Below are 22160 nucleotides of genomic sequence, written 5' to 3'. Positions count from 1 at the left end.
GCAGAGGGATACAAATGCAGGCGGTAATCGGTCGTGCGCAAATTTCATTTCGCAAATCAGTAAGCATCGATGGGCAACGTGTTCGCGGTTAAATTTCATACTCGTGGCCCACACGGTCCGATTAATATCGACACAGTGTCGCCACAGTAAACCGACACCAATTAAACGTTTCCGCGATGTCAAAAAACGTTGATTAAACCAGAGCTATTCGCACAATTAGCGGTGCCTATAATCGATACTCTAACATTCAAATGCACTCACTGTGTGAAAGAGATTTGACGTTGCATTATAGCTTTTGTAGTCATTTTTGGATAACTGGTTAATTGGAAGATGTTGCTTGATTTTAGACTGCTTTTATAGGTGGAATATATTTGCAAATTGTTGAGAATTTATTTGAAATTGGCGTTTCAAAATTTTTACGATCACAAGTTCCTACATGACGAAGTCGCTATGTCTGCAAATTCTTACATTCGCAAATTGACACATTTTCAAATTCCCATACTCCCAATTTTCCATATCCCTAATAGTGAAATTTCCAAATACTCAAACCCTCGAATTTTCACATCTCCAAATCTCTACACCCCCAAGTTCCTACATCTCCAAATTGACACATTTCCAAATTCCCACACTCCCAAATTTCCACATCCCCAATTTCTAAATTTCTAAATCCTCAAACCCCCAAATTTGCACGTCCCCAAATCCCTACACCGCCAATTCCCTTCACCCCCAAGTCCCTACATCCCCAAGTTCCTACATTCCCAAATTGACACATTTCCAAATTCCCATACTCCCAAATTTCCACATCCCCAATTTCTAAATTTCTAAATTCTCAAACCCCCAAATTTGTACGTTCCCAAATTCCTACACCGCCAATTCCCTTCACCCCTAAGTCCCTACATCCCCAAGTTCCTACATTCCCAAATTGACACATCTCCAAATTCCCACACTTCCAAATTTCCACATCCCCAATTCCTAAATTTCTAAATCCTCAAACCCCCAAATTTGCACGTCTCCAAATCCCTACACCCCCAAGTTCCCACACCCTCAAACTCCTCCATCCCCAAATTTCCACACTCGCAAGTAGCTATATCCCCAAGTTCCCCATCCCCAAATTTTCAAACCCTAAATCTTCACGTATTCACAACATCTCCCCTACCTCGAAATTTCCAAATCTCCCAATTCGCAAGTTCTCAAACTCCCAAATCCCAAAATCCCGTAGTCCCCAAATCCGAAGTAAACTGCGTACACGTTACAGGATAGCAGTACTTAGCAGTAATCGATATGTTCCATAGAAAATACGTTAGCGAATATTCTGGAAATAAATTTCGCCTCTGATGTCGACAGAGAAGAGAGAGAGAACGGTCCCTTCGAGGAATAACGGAAATGGGATTAGCTCCTCTGGTCCATCTTCCGCGTATCCTATTTCCTGCGTAACCTTCGACCTTCATCCTCCTCGGGGATAGGTAAAAAAGATACGGAAGGAGATTTCCTCGGTGATCAGCGTAACGAGATTGCATATCTTCCTTAGGAGTCTCATAAACGGAACACGACGAGCCTCTCGATTAGCGTAGATAAGCGGCTGGATTGTTTCTAACATTAACGGGATTGTTATACACCGTGAAATCCACGGGAAGCTCCACGATATTTCCTTTCATCTTTTACTACCTCTTACTACTTCCTCCAGCTTGTTTATTGTAGGATTTTATTCCAAAATACACTCTTTTGCTCTTTTCTTTGTGTACGTCTTTTCTAGAAACGCTCAAAGGGAAATATTAATGCACGGAAATTCAATTTTCATCTCGTATTGCCCAAGAAATTTATCTTGGGAACGCGGTATTGAAGACTTGAGAATAATATTGAAACGTTTCTCTTGTCGTTTTAATCACGGTTTCTTTGTTTCTGTTAAGTAGGATAGATTACGATTAGCAGTTTTATTCTTCTGCAGATTTATTCTTTAATTGAGACTCGCTGTTACGATACAGATGGTCTGCAATTGTAGTCGTTATTCTTCTACTGTTTCATTCGTTAGTTCGTTGTAACTGTATTAAAATAAATGACACAAACTATATTGTGACATAATTAATACATTTACATCACTAATACATTTCGTTATAACAATCGAAGTAACTATATTAAAATAAATGACACAAACTGTATTCTGTCATAATTACATGAATAACAACAAAAATAAAAATCAAAGTAATTATATTAAAAGAAACGATACAAGCAAAACTACATCGTGTCACAATTACATAAATAACGATAACAAATAAATAAAATAACGTACCAAAATAATAAGAATAAAGTACCTAACCTAACCATAATCAACGAAGCAATCCTCGACATCTTCCGACCCATCAATCAAATCCGTTTGCAAATTAAACGAAGATGAAACGCAGAAAGAAATGAAACATGAAGATATAAATTGAAGGCGAGAAAGCTCGATGTGTCTCGTTGCGGCGAAATTGAAAATTAAAATTTATGATTGCGGTAAGCTGCTTGGGCAAAACACCGGCTGTACGGGTGAGAAACTGAGAAACTTTTAAAACAATGGCGACCTAACTGGTATAAATAATTATACGGCCAACTTATTTCCTTTCGCATCCTTTACTTCCGTAACGACGTCAGTTCATAAATTCTCTGGACTGTTCATAAATTACCCTTTGTGAGCGAAATTTTGGCACAAAGTTGACGCTTACACGAGATCGCACGGAATTAAATAAAACGCAAAAAGGTCTCGGCTATTTTCTGTTATAACATCTTTGCTGGCTGACTCTTTGATATGCAGAAAGGATGAATGCTTAATGACCGAAACGAAAGTCATTATACAGGTGATGAATATTCTTTGTGTTTTAAAAAAGATTGTGGTGAAATGCAGCGTACATTTTAGTGCCTCAAGTTACTGTTACTGTGATCAATAACGAAGAAAACATTGGGCCAATGATCACAGCAGTCGAGGCCCAAAATCAATCAACGAAGAAAACAGTAATCGTTAAACGTTTCGTTTTAATATCTGATCGATTCAAATTTAATGCGTTAATTGCTTGAACGTAGTAAACAGCAATTATTAATAAACGTATGCGATTGAAAATTCCTTTCGTCGAATACATATTTGATGTGTTAATTGCTCGAACGGTATAAACGGCAAACGTTGTTAATAAACGCTTATTGCACCAACGAAGCAAATTGTTTACGCGTCCTAGAGCAACGTTATGAATAACGCGAACATAGGCACACATTGTCGAAATTCGGAAACAATACAAAATGGAAGTCGGTCGTTCGAAATTTAACTGGTTCCCTAATCTATGGAGCTTACGGTCTTCAGACTTCGAATCGCTATGAACTTCGACAGGCAAAGTTTCTCGAGCTGAAGTCAAAACACGATACAGGCTCGGAGCAAGTTTGTATCCATTCGGATTAAGCGAAGTTGCCGGAACTTCCGAACTGACAAGCCATATGCTTCGATGAATCAATGGCTGTTCCGTACAAAATAACTAATATATTGTTCGTCGATGTGCTGTGATAATATGATAGATTAATATAATAATTATGTTACTTATTTAAATATTGGTGCACTTAGGTACGCGTTGGAGTGATATTCAACAGTTGAGATGCCTGGTTGTGGGTTTCATATTTTACCTCATGAAATTTCCTTCCGTTGAAGTATCTGCCATTGAACATACAGAGCTAAAATACAGAGCTAAAAATGTTCTATTTCAGTATTTACTTATCTACTTTTTGGCCTTATTTAAAAATTAAAAGTAAGCGTGCACTGACAGTTCTAACGCGAAGAAATAGTTGAAATTATTAAATTTGGATTTGAGGAAGATAAGAAAATAAGTTTCGCCAACTCATCTCGTTAATTTCAGTCACATTATCATAGAATTTCGCCGAAGCGATTACACTCTCGCAATTATCCACTTTATTACTCAAAGAATGACGAATTTAGTCGTGGAAGTTTCGTTGGGCTCCGGTGGATTAATTGAACCCTGTCCAAAGATCCTTCAGCTTGGAGTAGCACGGATAACGAATTCCATTTTCATTTTTCCCGGCCGGAACTTTCCTCCTTGGAATTCGTCCGGTCTATTGGATAATTCCACCTGACGGAAAACTAGGTCGCGACGCGTTAAAAGGCTTCATCAGCGTCTAATCGAACGAATTGGATAATTAGAATTAACTCGGGAACGTCTTATAAACGCGTCAACAGTTTGCGCCCTTTATTTTATAATTTTAATTAGCGGGTTCGCCGGCCGTGATTAAAATGGACGTGTAATGGCACTGCCGACTTTAATGAGAGCCGTTCCTTCTTTTCATTTGCCCGCGTCGGTTCATGCCACTTTTCAAGTTTACAGATTTATTTCTTTAAATTACGGAGTTTCTTCACCGAGCTTCTGCAGTCGCTGAGTTTGAAATGTAGTTTCTAGTTTTTGGATTTTGGGACTCTGGAATTTTATTGATTTATTGAGTACTGGATTATTAGATTTTTAGGTTTTTGGATTTTTAGATTTTTAGGTTTTTTGATTTTTAGGATTTTAGGTTTTTAGGTTTTTAGGTTTATAGGTTCTTAGGTTTTTAGATTTTTAGATTTCGAGATTTCTGGATTTCTGGATTTCTGGATTTCTGGATTTCTGGATTTCTGGATTTCTGGATTTCTGGATTTCTGGATTTCTGGATTTCTGGATTTCTGGATTTCTGGATTTCTGGATTTCTGGATTTCTACATTTTGAGATTTTTATATCTCTAGATTCCTACATTTCTACATTTCTACATTTTGAGATTTTTATTTCTCTAGATTCCTACATTTCTAGATTTCTACATTTTGAGATTTTTATTTCTCTAGATTCCTACATTTCCAGATTTCTACATTTTGAAATTTTTAGATCTTTAGATTCCTACGTTTTGAGATTTGTAGATCTCTAGATTCCTAGATTTATAGGTTTATAGATTCATAGATTTATAGATTCATAGGTTTATAGACTTATAGTTTCATAGACTTATAGTTTCATAGGCTTATAGTTTCATAGATTTATAGGTTTATAGAATTCTTAATTTCTAGATTCCTATATTTCCACATATCAACATATTAAAATTTCTAAATCACTTCCTAAACTTCTACATTTCTAATTTTCTAAACTGACAGACCTAATTTCCAAAATCTCCAGATTCACATTTCAACTTCCCAAATCCCATATTTCTAAAATAGCCAATTCAAAAAAACCTCTGTTCCGTGCTCGTGTGCCATGAGTTCAACGAGCACTTAATCTGCCCATCACCGTTCAGCCAATGAAAAGTGACATTGAAAAATACCGTTTTCATCGACGGTAATAAATCCAGCATCCTGAACCAATACCATTTCCACTCCCTTTTTTGCATTGAAGCCGTGTTCCAATATGGAACTCGTGTAAGTTCGTTGATCGATGAAATTGCGTTTACCAACAGAATGCCGGTCGTAATTAGATCGAGGAATGCTATCGATTTGTACAACGATGCACGCGTAATCAGGATCCCCGTGAAGTAGGAAGCATCGTAAAGAGGGTATCGTTGAAATTCTCTTTCGAGCCGTGCAAAATCGCTCTATTTACTCGATCGCGCGATATTCCCAGCGTTTACGCAGGGAATTATATGTTGCCAAATATACTTGCATCGGTAAACCAGACGCTCATTATACGCTCGTATCAATATGAATTCAGCGTGCAAATATTATTTCAATCGGGGAATACGATTTCGGGGAAGGAGAGATTGTCAGACGAGGTTTACGTTTGAACAAGAAAAACGATCCGGCCTGTTTGGACGATGAAAGCATACTTGGTGGAATGCGGTCTTGTTGGTTCGCATTTATGCAAATGTTTACCTGAAAACTGATGTCGTTCGTGGGAACAAATGAAATGTAGTTTCTATATGATAAATTGCGGGTTGACTTTGATAAATCGCCGAAGAAATTAGAGGTAATGCAAATAACTAATAAAAGCGATGTAGGATAGCAATTTTATTCTTGATGGCTTGGAATGGAATGAAGATTCGGTTTTGTGGTATAGCTTTTTCATGAAGAATAATGGGTGACAGCAGATAAACTAGAGATACACAGCGTGACAATATAGGATATAACAAAGGATTACTTTTTATAGAAAGGCAGTATAAAGCGTGACAGTAGACATTTAACACCTTCGTCATGTTTCACTAAATCTGACTAAAAAGAGGTGAAGAAATGAACCGATAAATACGTGGAATTAAATTGAGAACGCGTTTGAAATGAAGAAGAATTCACGATTTAAGTCAGAATATTTTTGTCCATAACCTAAAAACGGAAATATAACCTGTACATAAAGCTTTGTCCAAAAGTCCATCTAAACGTCAGATGACCGTCGCGACCATTCGGCCAGGACATTAAAAGTACGAAATCTCTTGGTAATCCCGTACAAGGTTTCAGCAAATTCAGCAGTAAAGCGCCTTATAATCGCATTTTCCGGGAGGAACTCGCGCTTTACGATGTCCCCAATATATTTCATCAAACCCACGATGTCGCGCTAATCTCGCGATGAAAAGCGCTTCCGTGCCATCCTGGCCACCGTGTGTAATTTTATGGCCTCCATAAAAAGAGCGGCGCACGCGAAAGGCAAGGAAAGTAGAGTAGAAGCGAGCGGGGATCAGAGAGGATTCGTGTATCGGCGATCGCCGATGAAAAACCGTTGGAAATCGTTCGACGAACCGCGCTACGACACATGTGTGTACTCGTTTCCGGGTCAACCTGCTTGTTTTGATCCTCTTTCTTCCGGGTATATGCGTGCTGCAGCCGAGCACGTGAATCGAAATCGTGTCAGCCGTTAGATCAATACGTACCCCGCGATCGAAACTGTTTCCTCCCTTCGCGACGGCCAGCAAGACGACGAGATCGTTCAATTTGCACGAGTTTGCACAATGAATTCAATTCGAGTTCCCCGACGATCGATCCGCTCTCTGGATCATACGGAACTCGATTATTCCCCCGGGTGCGCTGTTTGAGATTAACAGGTCCCTGATGCACTTCTTGCAGTTCAAAATTGCATCGAGCCGATATTGCTACGGATACTGCTCTTCTTTGTTTCCGTCCGCTTGACAAAAAGGTTTTACCGCTTTTCGTGCTGATATTCGGATACCAAATTGCATGTGTGATTAACATCTTATCTGCAACACATTAACTGCTCTTTCGGTGTTCCGAATAATTGATCACGGTCTTTAGTCTCTTCAGAGATTTCTTCAAGCTTAGAAATTTAATTTGTATCTTACGTTAAGTTTTACTCGTTAATTTTATACTTTACGTATATAAAAATTGGATAAATATATCCTCAAAGAATTTGTTCATTCATAAAAGTTAATCATTTCTGTCACACAACATTAATGATAAATATATTTGCAAAAAAGAACCATCCATAAAGTCAGTAAATTTTTTATTCTTATTATTTGTAACTAACATCTAGATTATCTATTAAATGATTTCCCAAGCGATACTGATTTCGTTGAAAGGGAAATCAGGAATCGAAGGTAAACGAAGTGTATTGAATCCGATCCTGATTTCAAGTAAGCCAATGTCTCGTGGATCTTTCAGAAAGTGAACATGTTTTCTATAGAATAATAAGAGAACATGTTTATCATAGAATAAGCGTAGCACCATGAAAACTGTGTCAAAGGTGACTGAGTACGAGCACGCCTCGTACTAAGCCACGCAATCCGTTTGCTCCTATTTTCCAGATTGCGGCAGCGGCATGAACACACGAGACTGGTTACGAAGTGCCACAGAGTGTCGCGCGATCTCGAATGACTCATCAAAATCGCGACCGATCAAACTTTGTGTATGCAGCGTTAGTGTTTAGAAGATTAAGGAGACACGGAGATCGGAGGACAGAGTGACGATAAATTGTACAAAAGTGAACGGACTAAAAGTGTAGAAAAGTTTGACTGACGTGTAACGAGTGAACATAGAGAAGAAAATAAGAGTAGGATAGAAATGGAGATCATCAGCGTGCACAGTGTATCAACGTACCGTTCGATCGCGTCGAAGGCCAACGCGAGATACATCAAAACGCCATTCATGTTCCTTCTCGGGCCACAGGCAAGATCGTAATTTGATTTTCTTTCGGGGCGAACAGTGCGCACGATGAACCGTCTCAGGGATCATCGAGAGCTTCAATTGGATCTGATCGGATCTTAGGGGAGCTTAGGGGATTCGGGTGGGCCTGGAAGCCTCGCGTTGTCGAAACGCAAACTTCATGAAAATGGATTCGACGAAGCTGGGTGGGCCAGCCCCCACCAGCCCAAGGGCTGACTCACCGGCCTTACCGACCTACGGCACCACCTCGGACGGTAACATAGACTACATAATCGGGGACTACATGGAAAGACTCGGCACGAGGCTGAACATATTGGAAACGGAGCTCAAGTACGCCTGGAGAGCGTTGGACCTGCTCAGCCAAGAGTACATTAAAATGTGGGAGAGACTGGAGAAGCTGGAGGGTCTGCTTTACGAGCAGCAGACGGTGATCAGCCAGCTGATCGAATTTTATACGAGCGGCGGCTCTCACGAGAACGCGAACGTGGTGGAGGAATCGTTGGCCAATCAGCAAAGTTCCGTGAGCGAGTTGGACGCGATCGCGAAGAGCATCGGGGCAACGATGGGCATCGAGGAAACGAACGCGTTGAGGGAAAAGCTGGCTCAACAGGAAATGGCGAGAATGCACGGACTCACGCAGGACAGCTCGGCCGCTGCTGCAGTAGTTACCGACATGCACAGGAACGTGAGGAACTTGGACACTCTGGAGACTCTTGCAGAAGAGAGTAACATTCCAGACGAGGCGTTCTACAGGAGCCTGAACAACGCTTACAGGGAGGATTTGATCTGCGGCGACACGTCCAGACCGACCTCGCAGCTGGGTATGATCTGGGAAGAGGCGGAGGACGAGGACGTTAACGGGAAGAAGGAGATCGTGGAAACGACCATATTCGAGAAAACGACGACCAAGGAGACCGAAGTCGAGGAGTTGCCCAGCAAACCGACGAAGGAAGAAATTCAGGAGTCGGTAACGAAAAAGGAGGACGAAGCGGACGAGGACGAGGGCGAAGTGTTCAGCGCGGCTGATTACAAGAGTTATCGGGGGAACACCCCCTGCGTCAGCGAACAAGATCTTGCCCAACTCTCTAGGCTCAGTTCCATCGACCAAGTCGCTCTGGAGAAGTTGCACGAACTAGACAGGTTGACCAATAAATTGCAAAAGGACTCTCAGAACTTGATAGAATTACAGTCGAGGCTGATGGACTCCCCGAAGAGGCAATACAACTCGGAAGCCGAAGCGAAATTGGCGGAAGAGGCGAGTAGCATAGACGAGCAGCTCAGAAAGATCTACGCCGAGACCGACGTCGATAGCTGGACGTTTTCGAAAAGTCCTGGATCGACGGGTAGGTCGATCTCCAGAGTCAGCACGGACAGCGGTTTAGCCACCGACGGTGACTTTACGACCAGATCGATTTCGCCAAGATTGACGTCCACGTCTAGAACGAATTTAGACTCCATTTCGAGTACCTACACTCCACCTAGACTAGCGTACACCACGACGGTGCGAGAAAAGAGTCCGGATCCAGTGATCCAGTTGCCTATCGACGTAGGTAGCTTCGCGAAGGGTTACGCGGAGAACAAGGAACTGACAGACTTGATGGTCGAAAGCTTCGCAGCCGTAACTTGCGCCTCCCCTACCATTTATAGCACTACCACCGACAAAGTACCGTCTCCTACTCTCTCGGCAGGCAGTGTCCACAGCGTACACAGCGTTCACAGTGTACAGAGTCTTCGAACGAGACAGGACGGCTACTTCGGTAGCGCCGCGCGACTCAATCTGGAGTTTCAAGAGAGCAGAACGCCTCCTAGTCCGTCGCCCAGTTCACCCCCGCCTCCAGCTCCTCGAGACTCGGCGGAGACGTTCCTGATGCCAGGATCGGAACAAAGAGAACCCGAAGCGAAACGAGCTCAAAGTCCCACGTTCCTGAGAAGCACGGAGAAACTAGTGACCCTGGAGCAGGGTCGTCTCAGCCCACGGACTCCTCATTCGCCTAAATCGCCGCGAGTGTCGCCTAAGCACGCCGCCAAACCGGGCGGTGTCGCCAACATAGTCGCGGCGAAGTCCGATTCCGGCCTATCGTCCATGAGCGGATGGAGCAGTTTGGACAAGTCACCGAGTTCTCCGAAGAGCTCGATCAGCAAGATGCTCACCTCCTACGCGGTGGACCATGCTCGCACGAGTTTGATCCCGAGCACGACCACGGCCAGATCCAGCAGTCCTATACCGCCTCTTCCAGAGACCACCACCTCCGTGATCACCCAGGAACCCCTGTACGACACGCCAGAAGGTAGAGACGCTTTCGCGAACACTGCGGTGACCACTCACGCCTACACGGTGGCGATGAATCATCTGTCGGCGTTCACGTCCATGAAGACTCCGACTACCAAGGACGACTACAACTTCGTGCCGCCACCGGCACCCGCCGCGACCACCTGTCAGAGCCCGAAGAAGCGAAGTCGTCAGCAAACGTTGCAGCACACCTACGACAGCGTGCCACCTGGTACCACGATGGACTACGTGTACAGGTCGGAGCAGCCAGCGATTTACTCGGTGGCTGGTAGCAATCGGCAGCAAGCGATCACGAGCGTGTATACAAGCGGTTCGGGAACCTACGGTCCAAAGACCACGACCACGGCCTACTATCCGGACTCGATGGATCAGTACAACTATCAGGAGAATTTCGCCGCGGTTCAATATACGGAATCGAGCGGAATGACGCACGCGAAGAAGGCGTTGAGAGGTGCCGCGTACGCGGACGGTATGACCAACCACGAAGGGTACAAAGCCGCAATGTATCGCACAATGTTCCCCACGGGAAACATCACGGATGCTTTATCTTACTATCCGACCAGCGCGAATCTACCTCGAACGGAGACAAACGAAAGTTCGTGGCTAAACTCGATGGAGGATCAGATACCTCACGACTCAACTTCGTCCAGCATCAGATCATTGACCTCCGACGGGAGTTACTCCCAAAGTCCCTACACGGACAGGAGGTATCCTCAACCCCCAGCTTATCAGGCTCATCAGTACCATCACACGTACGCCAATCAAAGCTATCCGCAAGCTTATCAGCAACAATATCAACCGTACAGTCAAAGACTGAGCAACACCGAAAGCGCACAACTGACCGACGGCTATCAGAGGCAATGGCAGCGGGAGCATCAATATATTCAGGATCACGAGAGCGGAAGGATGCCTATCGATCAATCGCAGCATCAGTCTAGCGAGTATTACGACGCTTCGAGCGTTATAGTGTCCCAATCGGGCTACATCAGCATCGCGACGAACTTGAAGGATCACGAGATGGAGAACGCCAAAGCTGGCAAGAAAATCAGGAGAGGCTCGTCGTTGAAAAACGCTATGAGTTCTATGAGCAACTGGTTGCCCGATCTGCACCTCAGCAAGAGACACAGAAGTCACTCGTTGCCCGGTGGAGTGAGAAGAGAAGACTTGGACATATCTCAGGAGCAGCAACAGAAACTTCCGGCGGACACAGGCATGGGCAGAGGTCGCGGCAGGGGTCAAACCGCCAGGAAGAAGAAGAAACACACTCTAGTCTCTACAGTATCGGGAATCCTGCAGAAGGCCAAACGACGAACCCATCAATCGCAATCGTTGTCCGACCCCGAGCAGTCCGAGACCGAATGGAGCAGCGGTAGACAGAGCGGTTTGTCCGAGGACGAAGACAGCGTGATGTCCGACGCGAATCAAGAGCCTCCTTTCTTCGCGAAGGTGAAAACCGCCAGCACGAAACGCAAACAGGTGTCGCAACCGGTTGTCCAACAGCAACAGCCGACCACACAACCGCTACCTCCGCAACAGAAGGATTACATACAGCAGCAACAACAGCAGAATCTGCAACAACAACAGCAAGCTCTTCAGCAGCAGATCCAACAACACCAAGAGCAGCTGCAACAACAGGCTCTTCAGGATGGCTGGGGCAAAGAGAAGGATCAAAGGAAGGAAATGGATCACGAAGCTTCGGAACTCGGTGGTTTCGACGAAGAGACGTCGGGGAAGAGCACAGGTTCAGGTTCCGGTGGTTCCTCGATATTCCAAACTGTCGGGGACATCAAAAGGTCCACGGGTAGCTCCGACGAGGCTCCCAACGAAAAAGCCCCGAAACTTCCTCCGGTGACGCTAATGGGCGCCAGCATGGAGTTCGCGGTATCCAGAGCGCTGGGCAAATATCGTCAAAGGCAGTCGTCCACGGTGTCCGACGAGCAACCACCCAGCGAAGAGGCCAGCAGCGAAAAGAAATCGGAAGACGGGACCGTCCAGACCCTGGAGACGAGCTTCGAGTATCCCGAAGACGCTTCGGAGAAGAGCGAAAAGAGCGAAAAATCCAGCAGCACTAGGTTACCCGAATTAGTAACCAGCATATCGGAGGAAGCTCCTCCCTCCGAAGGAAGCCCGTCAGCGTCGAGTACGAGGGGTCAAACGACGGGTGGTCGATTCCTGCCGCGACATCAGCAATCCCTCGAGATTCCTTGGACCGGTTCGAGACCCGGCGAGATGGACGAGGACAACCGTAGCACGCATTCCTATCGAAGCACGTCGAGGGTCTCCTCCAGGCGGCAAAGCACCGAGGACTCGATTGATTCCGAGGACGAATGGTACCGATACGAGCTGCGAAAGCTGGAAGAGCTCGAGAGACAGTCGCAAATAGAGGTAGAAATGGGCGAGGTGCTGGTAGAAGAGCCGGAGGAAGCTGATCACTATCAGCCAGACGAGACGGTAAAGGAGAAGATGTCGTTCGTGTTGAAAGAACTGAAGCTGAAGGCAAGCACGAAGCAGCCACGGGAGCAAATAAAGGAGGAGAAGGAGGAGGTGCGAACGAGCAAAATCAACGGAACAGTCGCGAAGGATCGTCGAATAGACGAGAGGGACAGGTATCGAGAAAGGGACGAGAAGCCCATTCCGAAGAGGAAATCCGCGGAAAGCGTAGAAGCGGTGTTCGCAAGGGTCACCGATTACCACACATGGGCGCACGAAGAAGAAGCAAAGAAAGAGAAACCTCCGTCCGTTATGGACGAAGGTTCCTCCGGCGAGACTTCCGGTCCAGACAGCCCCGTCCAATCCATGGACGAGGAAGAAGAAGAGGAGCTACCGAAGGACATGGACGAACAGCAATCAAGACGCAGTTCCAGCGGATCGACTTTTCGTCAGGGTGAGAAAATGCACCCCGGTTCCGAACCCATCTCTAGAGAGGGTAGCGTGAGCGTACCTCCCAGCGAGGTGTCCGTCAGCATCCCGGGTGCTTGGGACTCGGAGAGCACCGTCCTCGAAGGATTAGAACGCGACGGAGCAGGCAGTGCCGAAACGGCCACCACGGCTACCTTGAGTCTGCCGAAGATCAAAATCGACTCCTCGTCCTGCGGTAGCTCGGACACCACGCTCAAGGACGGCCAGGTCAGTCCTGGTCCACCCGGATCGAAATGGAAACTGCTGAAAGCGTTGAAGGAACGCAAGGCCGAAGAGAAGTTAAAGGAAGTAGAGGAGGCCTCTAAGGAAACTACTATTTCTCAGGGACCCACTGCAGTGAGTATCATGATAAAGTGAGGACACGAAAACCTTTGTAAGGCGTACTCGAGATTCGGCGGTTGGGTGAAATCGTAAGTTTCGTTCGATTCTTCTTGAACCAATTTTCGATCATCTTACACGAGAGGAACATAGACTTCGAATAGGTTTACGAGGAGAGTAGTCTACCGCTTGCCTTCGCTTTTGGAGATCGAATATTTGTTTCTTATTAATTCTTCCTGGTTACATATCTAACGTCTGACATTAAAAAATCACCCTTGAAGAGGTACTGTTTGGTCGCCACAAGATGGCCCCGGAAAATTACTAACAGCTATGATTAATTGATAAGACTTGTTCCGAGCTTCGTACATATTTCGATAAGAATGAATTGTATCAGTCATTCGCATCCATCACTTCTATTAACTGGAGCTCATCTTGCGGCACGCGCACAGTACTTTTGATGACACTGATAAAATCTGTCGTGCTAAATTTGTAGTTAAAGCGTTAAGGCGAGTGGTAGGTCTTTTCCGCGAAGAAACCATCGATGTACAAATTGACGATTTCTCGCCAACGAGTACCGAGTTCGCCACGCTCGATATACGATTCGTAAATCGAGGAAACATACGAATTTAAGCACGATTTCGCGCGTAGCGTTTAAGTCATGCGAATCCAGTCAATACTACGATACGATAGAAGGGCGGAAGTGAAGCTTTGCCGGAAACGGGACATACGTAACGGTCCCGATCGTTCGTTTCGCATCGATTCACGTAGGAAGTTGCGGAAGAAACGACTCGCATTTGAACGGATCACGAACACGAAACACGTGTAACGATATGGTACTAGTCAATTCAACAAGTGCAACGTCATTGACGCTTGGCCAAGCAATATACTTCGTAGGGGGCGAGGGTGATCGACGATCCGATCGATTTCGAGAACAGTAGTAATATATTGAGCGGCCACGGTACGCTAATAAACGAGGCTTTGCCTAATTAATAGACCGTAGGTATAATTAGATGGTGCTTCAATTAATCGATACGCTTTTAAGGTAGTATTATATTAGGTAGCCGCGTGCCTGCGCGGTCTGGCTAAGGTATTCGCAGAACGTGGCGAAGTATTATTCGGTCAATTAACGTTTCTTAAACGCGTAGCAGGAAACGAGAGTCTTTCATGGGTCTCCACGATCAAACTTCGAGGACACGAATTTATCTTCTCTCGTGGATCGCCTGTCCGCTGAGCGACGAACGCACAAACGCGTGCAAACGTGCGGTGTTTATACAAGTACTCGAGACTCGTAGAGAAACTTGCTTCCGAACGATGTCATTACAGGATCGTCGCTACGAGTCGTATCGCGGTTCATTCTGTCGACGCATTTAGCTTAACATTAGTTAACCATCGAACGTAGGGTTAAGGAATTTACAAGATACATTCAGACACTGTCTCCCGTTACAACTCACACGCTCCAGACTGTAAGGTAGATTTAGATCTCCAGCGTACGCAAGCGAACTTCCTCCGAGAGTCCGTGTATGATCGAGTCTGTTTGACGAGCAGCAGAAACGAAAATCGATGAAGATCGGCGAGAAAAGAGAGACACAAATCGCGCAGGCACGGCTCGTTCATTCTACACATCGAAATCGCTTCCAAGAACGCGAGGAAGGAACGAATGGGGAGAAAATGAGAATAGGTTCAGCTACCACTGATATTTCCTACTCACGACATGTCGTTGAGAACACGATTGCTTGTCTGGACGGGACGTGATTCTACTTATCGATCGTTCGAACGTGATCAACCTTGTAATTTCGACTTTGATGAAATTATCGGGTATCACTTCGGTTTTAGGATCAGGATTTTTCACTGGGGAGTAACATACGTGTTTAGTTACACATGGTGCATTATCTTCTTTAATCGATAACCTTTTTAATTTATTAAAGACGTGTACAAGAATTTTCTTCGTTTCACGAAAGTTGTAATCACCAAAATGAAAAAGAACGACAGTTATCGATTGCCTTTGCAATGTCCATTGTCTCAATTCCATTCTGACAAATGAAAAAACTTTTGTCTCTCGGCACAATCAAACGTGTTCCTCGATAGAACACGTGTTGGAATAATCGAACGCGAAACAGTTCCACGATTCGTAACGCGTTCCGAAAATGTTTCGAAAGCTGATCGATTTTCGGATGTCGTGAATTGTTCATTTTCTGCATAGTAAAACACGCTTTGTTTCTTCGGGAAGCTCGAGAGTCGAAATAACACGTCGAGTTGCACTCTTCCTTTTATTCCAGATAGTTTTTACATTTCTCAAATTCATTTTGAACTCTTTCGAATCGAGTACAGTACGCTCTCGTTATATGACCATCGACGAATATGTAACAACTTCAATTGAAGTTGCAGGAACATGAAAGTTTATGGAGTTAGCACAAAATCTCCTTTGATTTTGCAGCAGTCTCCGTGGATCTACGATGACAAAAAAATGGCAATATGTATGAAGATGGAAATATAACGAGAGACTACCGTAATTTGCAAGACGTGATTCCAACGGGATACAACTATTAAGTCTTCGATTTTTTATAGACCTTTTTACGTGGTATCTGAAAGCTTCCGAATCGAAGGTGAGGCTAACGATCGTTGTATTAGTATTCGTAACTAGTGTACAATATATACGCTGATAGTATAATAACTAGATAGCCAAGTGACGTGACCTGTGGTCATATTTCTAGAGCCTTGTACATTCACTGTCTTCTTAAAGAATCTTCAAACAATCTCAATTACACCTTTCATGAACAACTATCTTACAAATTGTTCAGCAATATAAAATAGTCAAACTCGTCTCTTACCTGAAAAATCGAATCGACTGTGGATACATAGACTTCTATTTTCGTTATTTTTCTGAAAAATAAGTTAAATTTAATGTAAGAGTTCCGAGCTTGACTGGGGTCCTTTGTGAAACGGTGTGTAATTTTAGGATTGGAGACGTGATTATAAATTATTCTTACACAGTTATGGAACCGAGCTATTTCTGACTGATTCATAAGTGATGTAGTTACTCGATTCGAATAATAAATTACTGATACACTGTAAAATCAAATATTCAGCTGCGAAAGATCTGTCAGACTCAATTACTGTTTAAACTGATTTATTTACTATCTATCATTTCTGATCTGACGTAACAATGACTGTTTCAATATTTTACAATCGCGAATATTTAAGTACACATATCTTGATTCTGTGCGAAAGTGCAACGCAGACAGTGTGTGAAAAAGGACTCCAGTGTGGATTATCTCAGTCAAATATAAAATAGTCGATCTCACGTTAATTTTTGTTGACTCCTCCGAGTCTACCCACGGTCGATTCGAAAATAAAATACATGCAAGAAATATAAGAATTTAAAATTCGTATTTAACGCTGACTCGAGGATATATGACCAGGCAAAAGCTCGTCACAGAATAATAGAAAAAGAGTTAAGGTTTACTTGGGTGCCGGTCGTCAGACGATTTCGTGGTCTCGAAACGATCGATCGCGTTCCCTCGGCCGATAATTCGACGATAACACGATAGATTCATAATCGAACGGGCAGGTTACACGCGAAACAATCAAACACCACACATACACGTACACGAACAGAAACGATAGATTATTAACCGTACTAACAGAGATACACCGGTACTGGTACACACGTCCAAAATATATGCTTCCGTATCTAAAGACTTCGCAAGCCGTATAATATTCTAATTAAGCTAGTAATTAATGATCGTGCGTACTTCGATGTTAGAATTAGGGAAGCCAGGCTTGTACCTGCTCGCAATCCGGATTACGGTTTCACATAGACAAGATCGTGGAAACGGTGATTCGGGTCTGAATAGGAACGGCGCGTTTCACTTAATTGGTCGGTTTGACCCCGAGCACCTATCTCTTAGCGATGGGCACACGATTCCTATCGGATTAAACCAATTAAAATACTACCTTCTTTGCTATGTCATTTCCTTGCTTTCGAGGACACGAAGGACATAATCTGTGACACTCGTGTGGTTTCATTTTTCTCCTCTTTGAAAAAGAAGTATAATTATGTTAAACATGTCGGGTGAGACTCAAGAAAGAATTTTGCTAAGTTCACTGTTAATGAGATAATTAAAAATTAGGTCTGTACATGGGGAAAAGTAATTCAAGTTAATTTTGATGAACAAAATTGTTGAGGGCTTTGAGATCTTGAAAATTAATACTCTGATACTACTAACATGTATGTGGTATAAAATAATGTTACTTTCTTCGTTGCTCATAAATGTACATCATAGTTTATTCATAACAAGTATGACTTCTTTCGTTTGCATTAAACCGATTGCTTCTTAGATCTCAATGTGAACGTTGCTTGATAAAATCATATTTTTGCAAACATAGACATTCCTCCAAAAAATTTACCATAAAAACTGTCAATATATTATACAGAAACACTGCACAAAATAATATAAAAAAATAATTCTCTAAGTTGTCATAAATCAAGTTCAAAAATAATCCTCTTCCAGTTGCAACGATTGGCACAATTACATCGATACGAGTCTCTCGAAGCTTTTAACAATATTCAGAGTTTTTCAACAGAAATTGACAAGGGAAAAGTATTGTTGATCGATTGGATTGATGGAAAATTTTGAAGGAAGAGAATTGAATGCCCATCACTATCTATCAGACTCGGTGTCAGAACCGATCGATTCTTCTGGCAATTGGCGAATCGTGTCGAGCGGTTTTGCCGCTTGGGCCGGTCGCCATTGGTGATGTCAATAGCAGCAGAAAGTCGGGAGAATTGTCGTGGCGATGCTTTTCGGAGGAGCACTCGAGAGGAACGGTTCTGTTTCCCAGATCCTGGTGTCTAATATCTACAGGTGATCTTGTGGCTGAATATTCGAAAATTATCAAACTAGAATAAAGTGTTGGATTAGCACCCTTCGGGAGATCGGTCACTGATAACTTTGATGAACATTTTACTTTGACAGAAAAGCTATCAGGATTTTTTTTTATTGCCAGCATTCATCAATCTAAAAATTGTTGAAGCAATCCTAATTCTCACTGAATTTCTAAGACCTAGTTACTTCACAATTCTCAAATTTCCAATTACTCAAACAGCCAATTTCCTAATTTCCGAATTCCCAATTATCCGAGTTCTCGGTTACTCAAGTTCCCAATTCCCCACCTCGCCAATTATCTAAATTCTCAGTTACCCAAATTCCCAATTTCGCAATTTGCAATTCTCGAATGTAAAATCTTCACGGACCTCCAATACCTCACGGGCGCACACACGATATCCATTACTGCTCGCGAGCTCTCCAGACACTCGATCGCGTTAAAATAGAAAGCATTCGTTATCGCTGATTGCAACGATTAATCAATGTTATGTACCCACTCCGACCGTAATTAGAATTCCCGAAGACGGGTGGGTATCGTTTTATCGGCGATAAAATCGACTCGAAAACCGTAAAGGTAAAGCGTATTACGCCGCTCATAATCCGAAAAGAGAATTCGTTCGCGTAACCTCGTAAAATCGACGGTTTTCAATGGACGTTAAAAGCTTTAATCCTCTCGCGAAAGCTGGAGACGATTTTGCGTATTGCTAGTTCAATAAAGAAGCGCCATTGATTATGTGTCGTAACGATCGCTCGTTAACTTGGAATTCTTTTTGCGATTGCTTGAAAATTTCCGTCGTTCTTTACGTTTAAAATTCTATTCGTCAGGTGTCGACATTTTGTAGAGAAGTAAAGTGGTAATCAATTTCGAAGCGAGAAGAAACGAGTTGGTAAATAATTTCTAAACGAGAAAGTAAATAATTCCGGGAAGAAAAGAGTTAATAAACAGTTTCGAAATGAGAAGTTGTCGGACATAACCTATCGGAAAATGACGAAGAGAAAATTACTCGCGTGTTTTTAACTTGAATCTGATTGAGGTAGTCGCGTGTTCAAGGGCAATTTATCGTGCACCGCTGGCCATAAGGGTAATTAAAACTGCTATTTCAGTGAAGTTATTTATTTATTCTACTCATTAGCTAGCCTCGATCAAGCGTGTTACGGTATATCTGCTTTCGAGAGATTTCCTAAACAACGCGAACTTTGTCGGCTAACTGTAGGTCGTATCACACGGTAGAGTTATGAACAATATTAATCTTCTATGGCACACTCGATGTTCACCGTTGGTCATGTTAAAAGTTACAATTTTCATAGCTAGAAAATTTATGAACCATTAACATGAATAAGAATTCCAATCTCAGCGAGCGAAATATGTATCGGGTCTAAAATTCCATTAAACGCTCGTTCACATTTTACAAACCATTGGTCTGTCGTAAACGACTCGAAGCGAGTATTTGAAACAACGGTAAATCGAATTTAAATGTTCGTTGTCTCCCGTGGCAGCGGTTGAAACAATTTTCAAAGTATCAGCCGGCGGAGAACCCGGAGGGTAGCAAAATCGAGTATTCAGAAGTGGAAGCAAAGTAAAACGTAGTCGATTGAAGCTGTCGCTAGTAATTCTACCGGAACGAGGAAAGTTCAGTCACGGTCTCTAGCAAGCCTCCTCGATATTCTACTAGATAGGACGTGCGTTTCGACTCGTAAATCAATCGTTCCTTCGGCTGAATTATTCCCGAGGGAAGCTGCGAACACAGAGTCCATTTACACTTATGGCAAACAACCGTTAACCTCTCGGGACGCCCTCGAACAACGTTGAACGAACAAAGCGCCCAGACCAATTGTGTACCATTTCTCACTTTTATATGAAACGATTAACGAGGCAAGTTGAAAAGGGGATGCAAAACAGGACTACGTACTCGCGTCTAGTGACGTTAACTGTGTATGTATATTGTACGATTATAACGATCATGGATATATTGTATATGTATATTGTCACGGTGTCATTCTGTCTAACACTCTTAGCCGTCTTTCGTGGTCACCGACCTGGCTGCTGTCGTTCACTCCATGGACTAGAGATGGGAATCTGGAGGTCAAATAGGCAAATTTGGAATTCGAAATGGTCGAAAGTTGCCAAATAGAATTTGGGATTTGGGAATTTTATAATTTCTGAGATTTAGAAATTTAGAAACTTGGTAGGTTGGGATTTGGTGATTGAGGAATTTGGAAAATTCAGATTTGGTGATTTAAAGACCTAAAAAATCTAAAGTTGTGGTTATAGAAATTTGAGAAATAAAAATTTTGAAATATAGAAATTGAAGAAACCAAGATTTGGTGATGTAGTTTAGGAATTAGACAAAATTGATAATTTCAAAACACAGTAACTTAAAAATATAATAATTTATACTTGGATCCCATCGCTACTCCGCACCCCTTCTGAATCTGTCTACGACCGAAACTAGTCTCGCGTAAGAAGCTTCTCATTAGGATTATCCTTTCTATCATCTACAAATCGATAATTCTGCGAAGTAGACGGATTCAGAACGATAAGAAGAAACAAAAGTATACCCTGAAAGATATATTTCCATGAACAATTAGCATAGCCTCGTTGGTGACTCGCATTCTACACTTGGGATCATGTTCAAACTTTAAGTCGATGGGGTCACGTGGCGTTGTTATATGGATACTTTGCGATGTTCTAAAAACAAGAGCCTCCCAAAGGATCGATGAACCACAGAAGTCGTGTCCGTGGCAGGGTTAGGGTTCGTTAAACATATACGAGAGTTGGCCAAATGTGGATGGAGTTGTAAAATACAATCTTAGTTGAATGTATGTTATATTGGCTCCTTCGGTGGTAATTCCTCGAGTCTGAGATATTTGAGAATTGTGAGGTTTAGGGATTTGGGGATCTAGGAAGTATTTGGAGACTTGGGGACTTGGAATGAGACACGAAATTTGGAGAATTTTAGGATTTAGGGTTTTAGAGATTTAGAAAGTTGAAGTTTACGAAGTTGAGAAAATTTTGGTATTTGAAAAGCTAGGAAATTTGAGAGTTACGAAATAGCAAATTTGTCGAATTACCACTAGGTCCAGCCTATCAAATATTCGCAGCCCAAACGTGTTAATTTACCCCAGTATTCGTTTCCACTGTGCCAATTACCACGTTAACCAATATAAACATCAATAACATAACAATAACATAACTCTAAAATAACATAACGAATATTCCGCTCCACGCGAAATATCTCGTCCACATTCGACCAAGCCTTGCAACAGCATTCCGTCCTCTGGGATACTGTAAGGAAGTTCACCCGGAGTTTCCCATAGTCCAGAACGAACACGGTGCAATCAAGACTGTCCGCAAAAGTCGATCACGCATCGACGAAGCTCGACTGCGATCGATCCACGAAACTCCCTTATCGTCGCTGCAGGGGTAATTGTTTGGTGGCTCTCTGATGCAAAGCTTTACGAGCTGGACAGAAACGTGGTTTTAACCGCACGAACGCGTTGGTGCAGACGAAACCGCTCGTTACTGTCCCCAGGACTTGCTTTTACGATGAGAACCACCATAATGGACGCGTTCGAGCGTCGAATAAAACGGTCAGTCGTGTTCGTTCGCGACGCGAAGCTCACGAAGCGAATCTTGACCTCCGCGGACGCGTCTCACGCGGCC

The 22160-nt window shown here is 43.3% G+C and overlaps 1 protein-coding gene across 13 annotated transcripts in view; it reads left to right on the top strand.

Moving 5' to 3' along the window:
- The window catches only part of unc-13, a 300331-nt gene that overhangs the window by 200975 nt on the left and 77196 nt on the right, over positions 1-22160 (top strand). For 5 of the 13 annotated variants that reach the window (XM_076531748.1, XM_076531749.1, XM_076531745.1 and 2 more), the window contains one exon: positions 7726-13628. The exons of the other annotated variants lie outside the window; for them this stretch is intronic. In XM_076531748.1, the coding sequence (XP_076387863.1) occupies positions 8244-13628 (5385 nt within the window). In that variant the 5' untranslated portion in view covers positions 7726-8243. The remainder of the gene's footprint in view (positions 1-7725; positions 13629-22160) is intronic. 13 annotated transcript variants of the gene reach the window in all.

Source organism: Megachile rotundata, chromosome 5, assembly GCF_050947335.1.
Source record: "Megachile rotundata isolate GNS110a chromosome 5, iyMegRotu1, whole genome shotgun sequence".
NCBI classification, from domain to species: Eukaryota; Metazoa; Arthropoda; class Insecta; order Hymenoptera; family Megachilidae; genus Megachile; species Megachile rotundata.
This window is presented reverse-complemented; position numbering and strand designations above follow the sequence as displayed.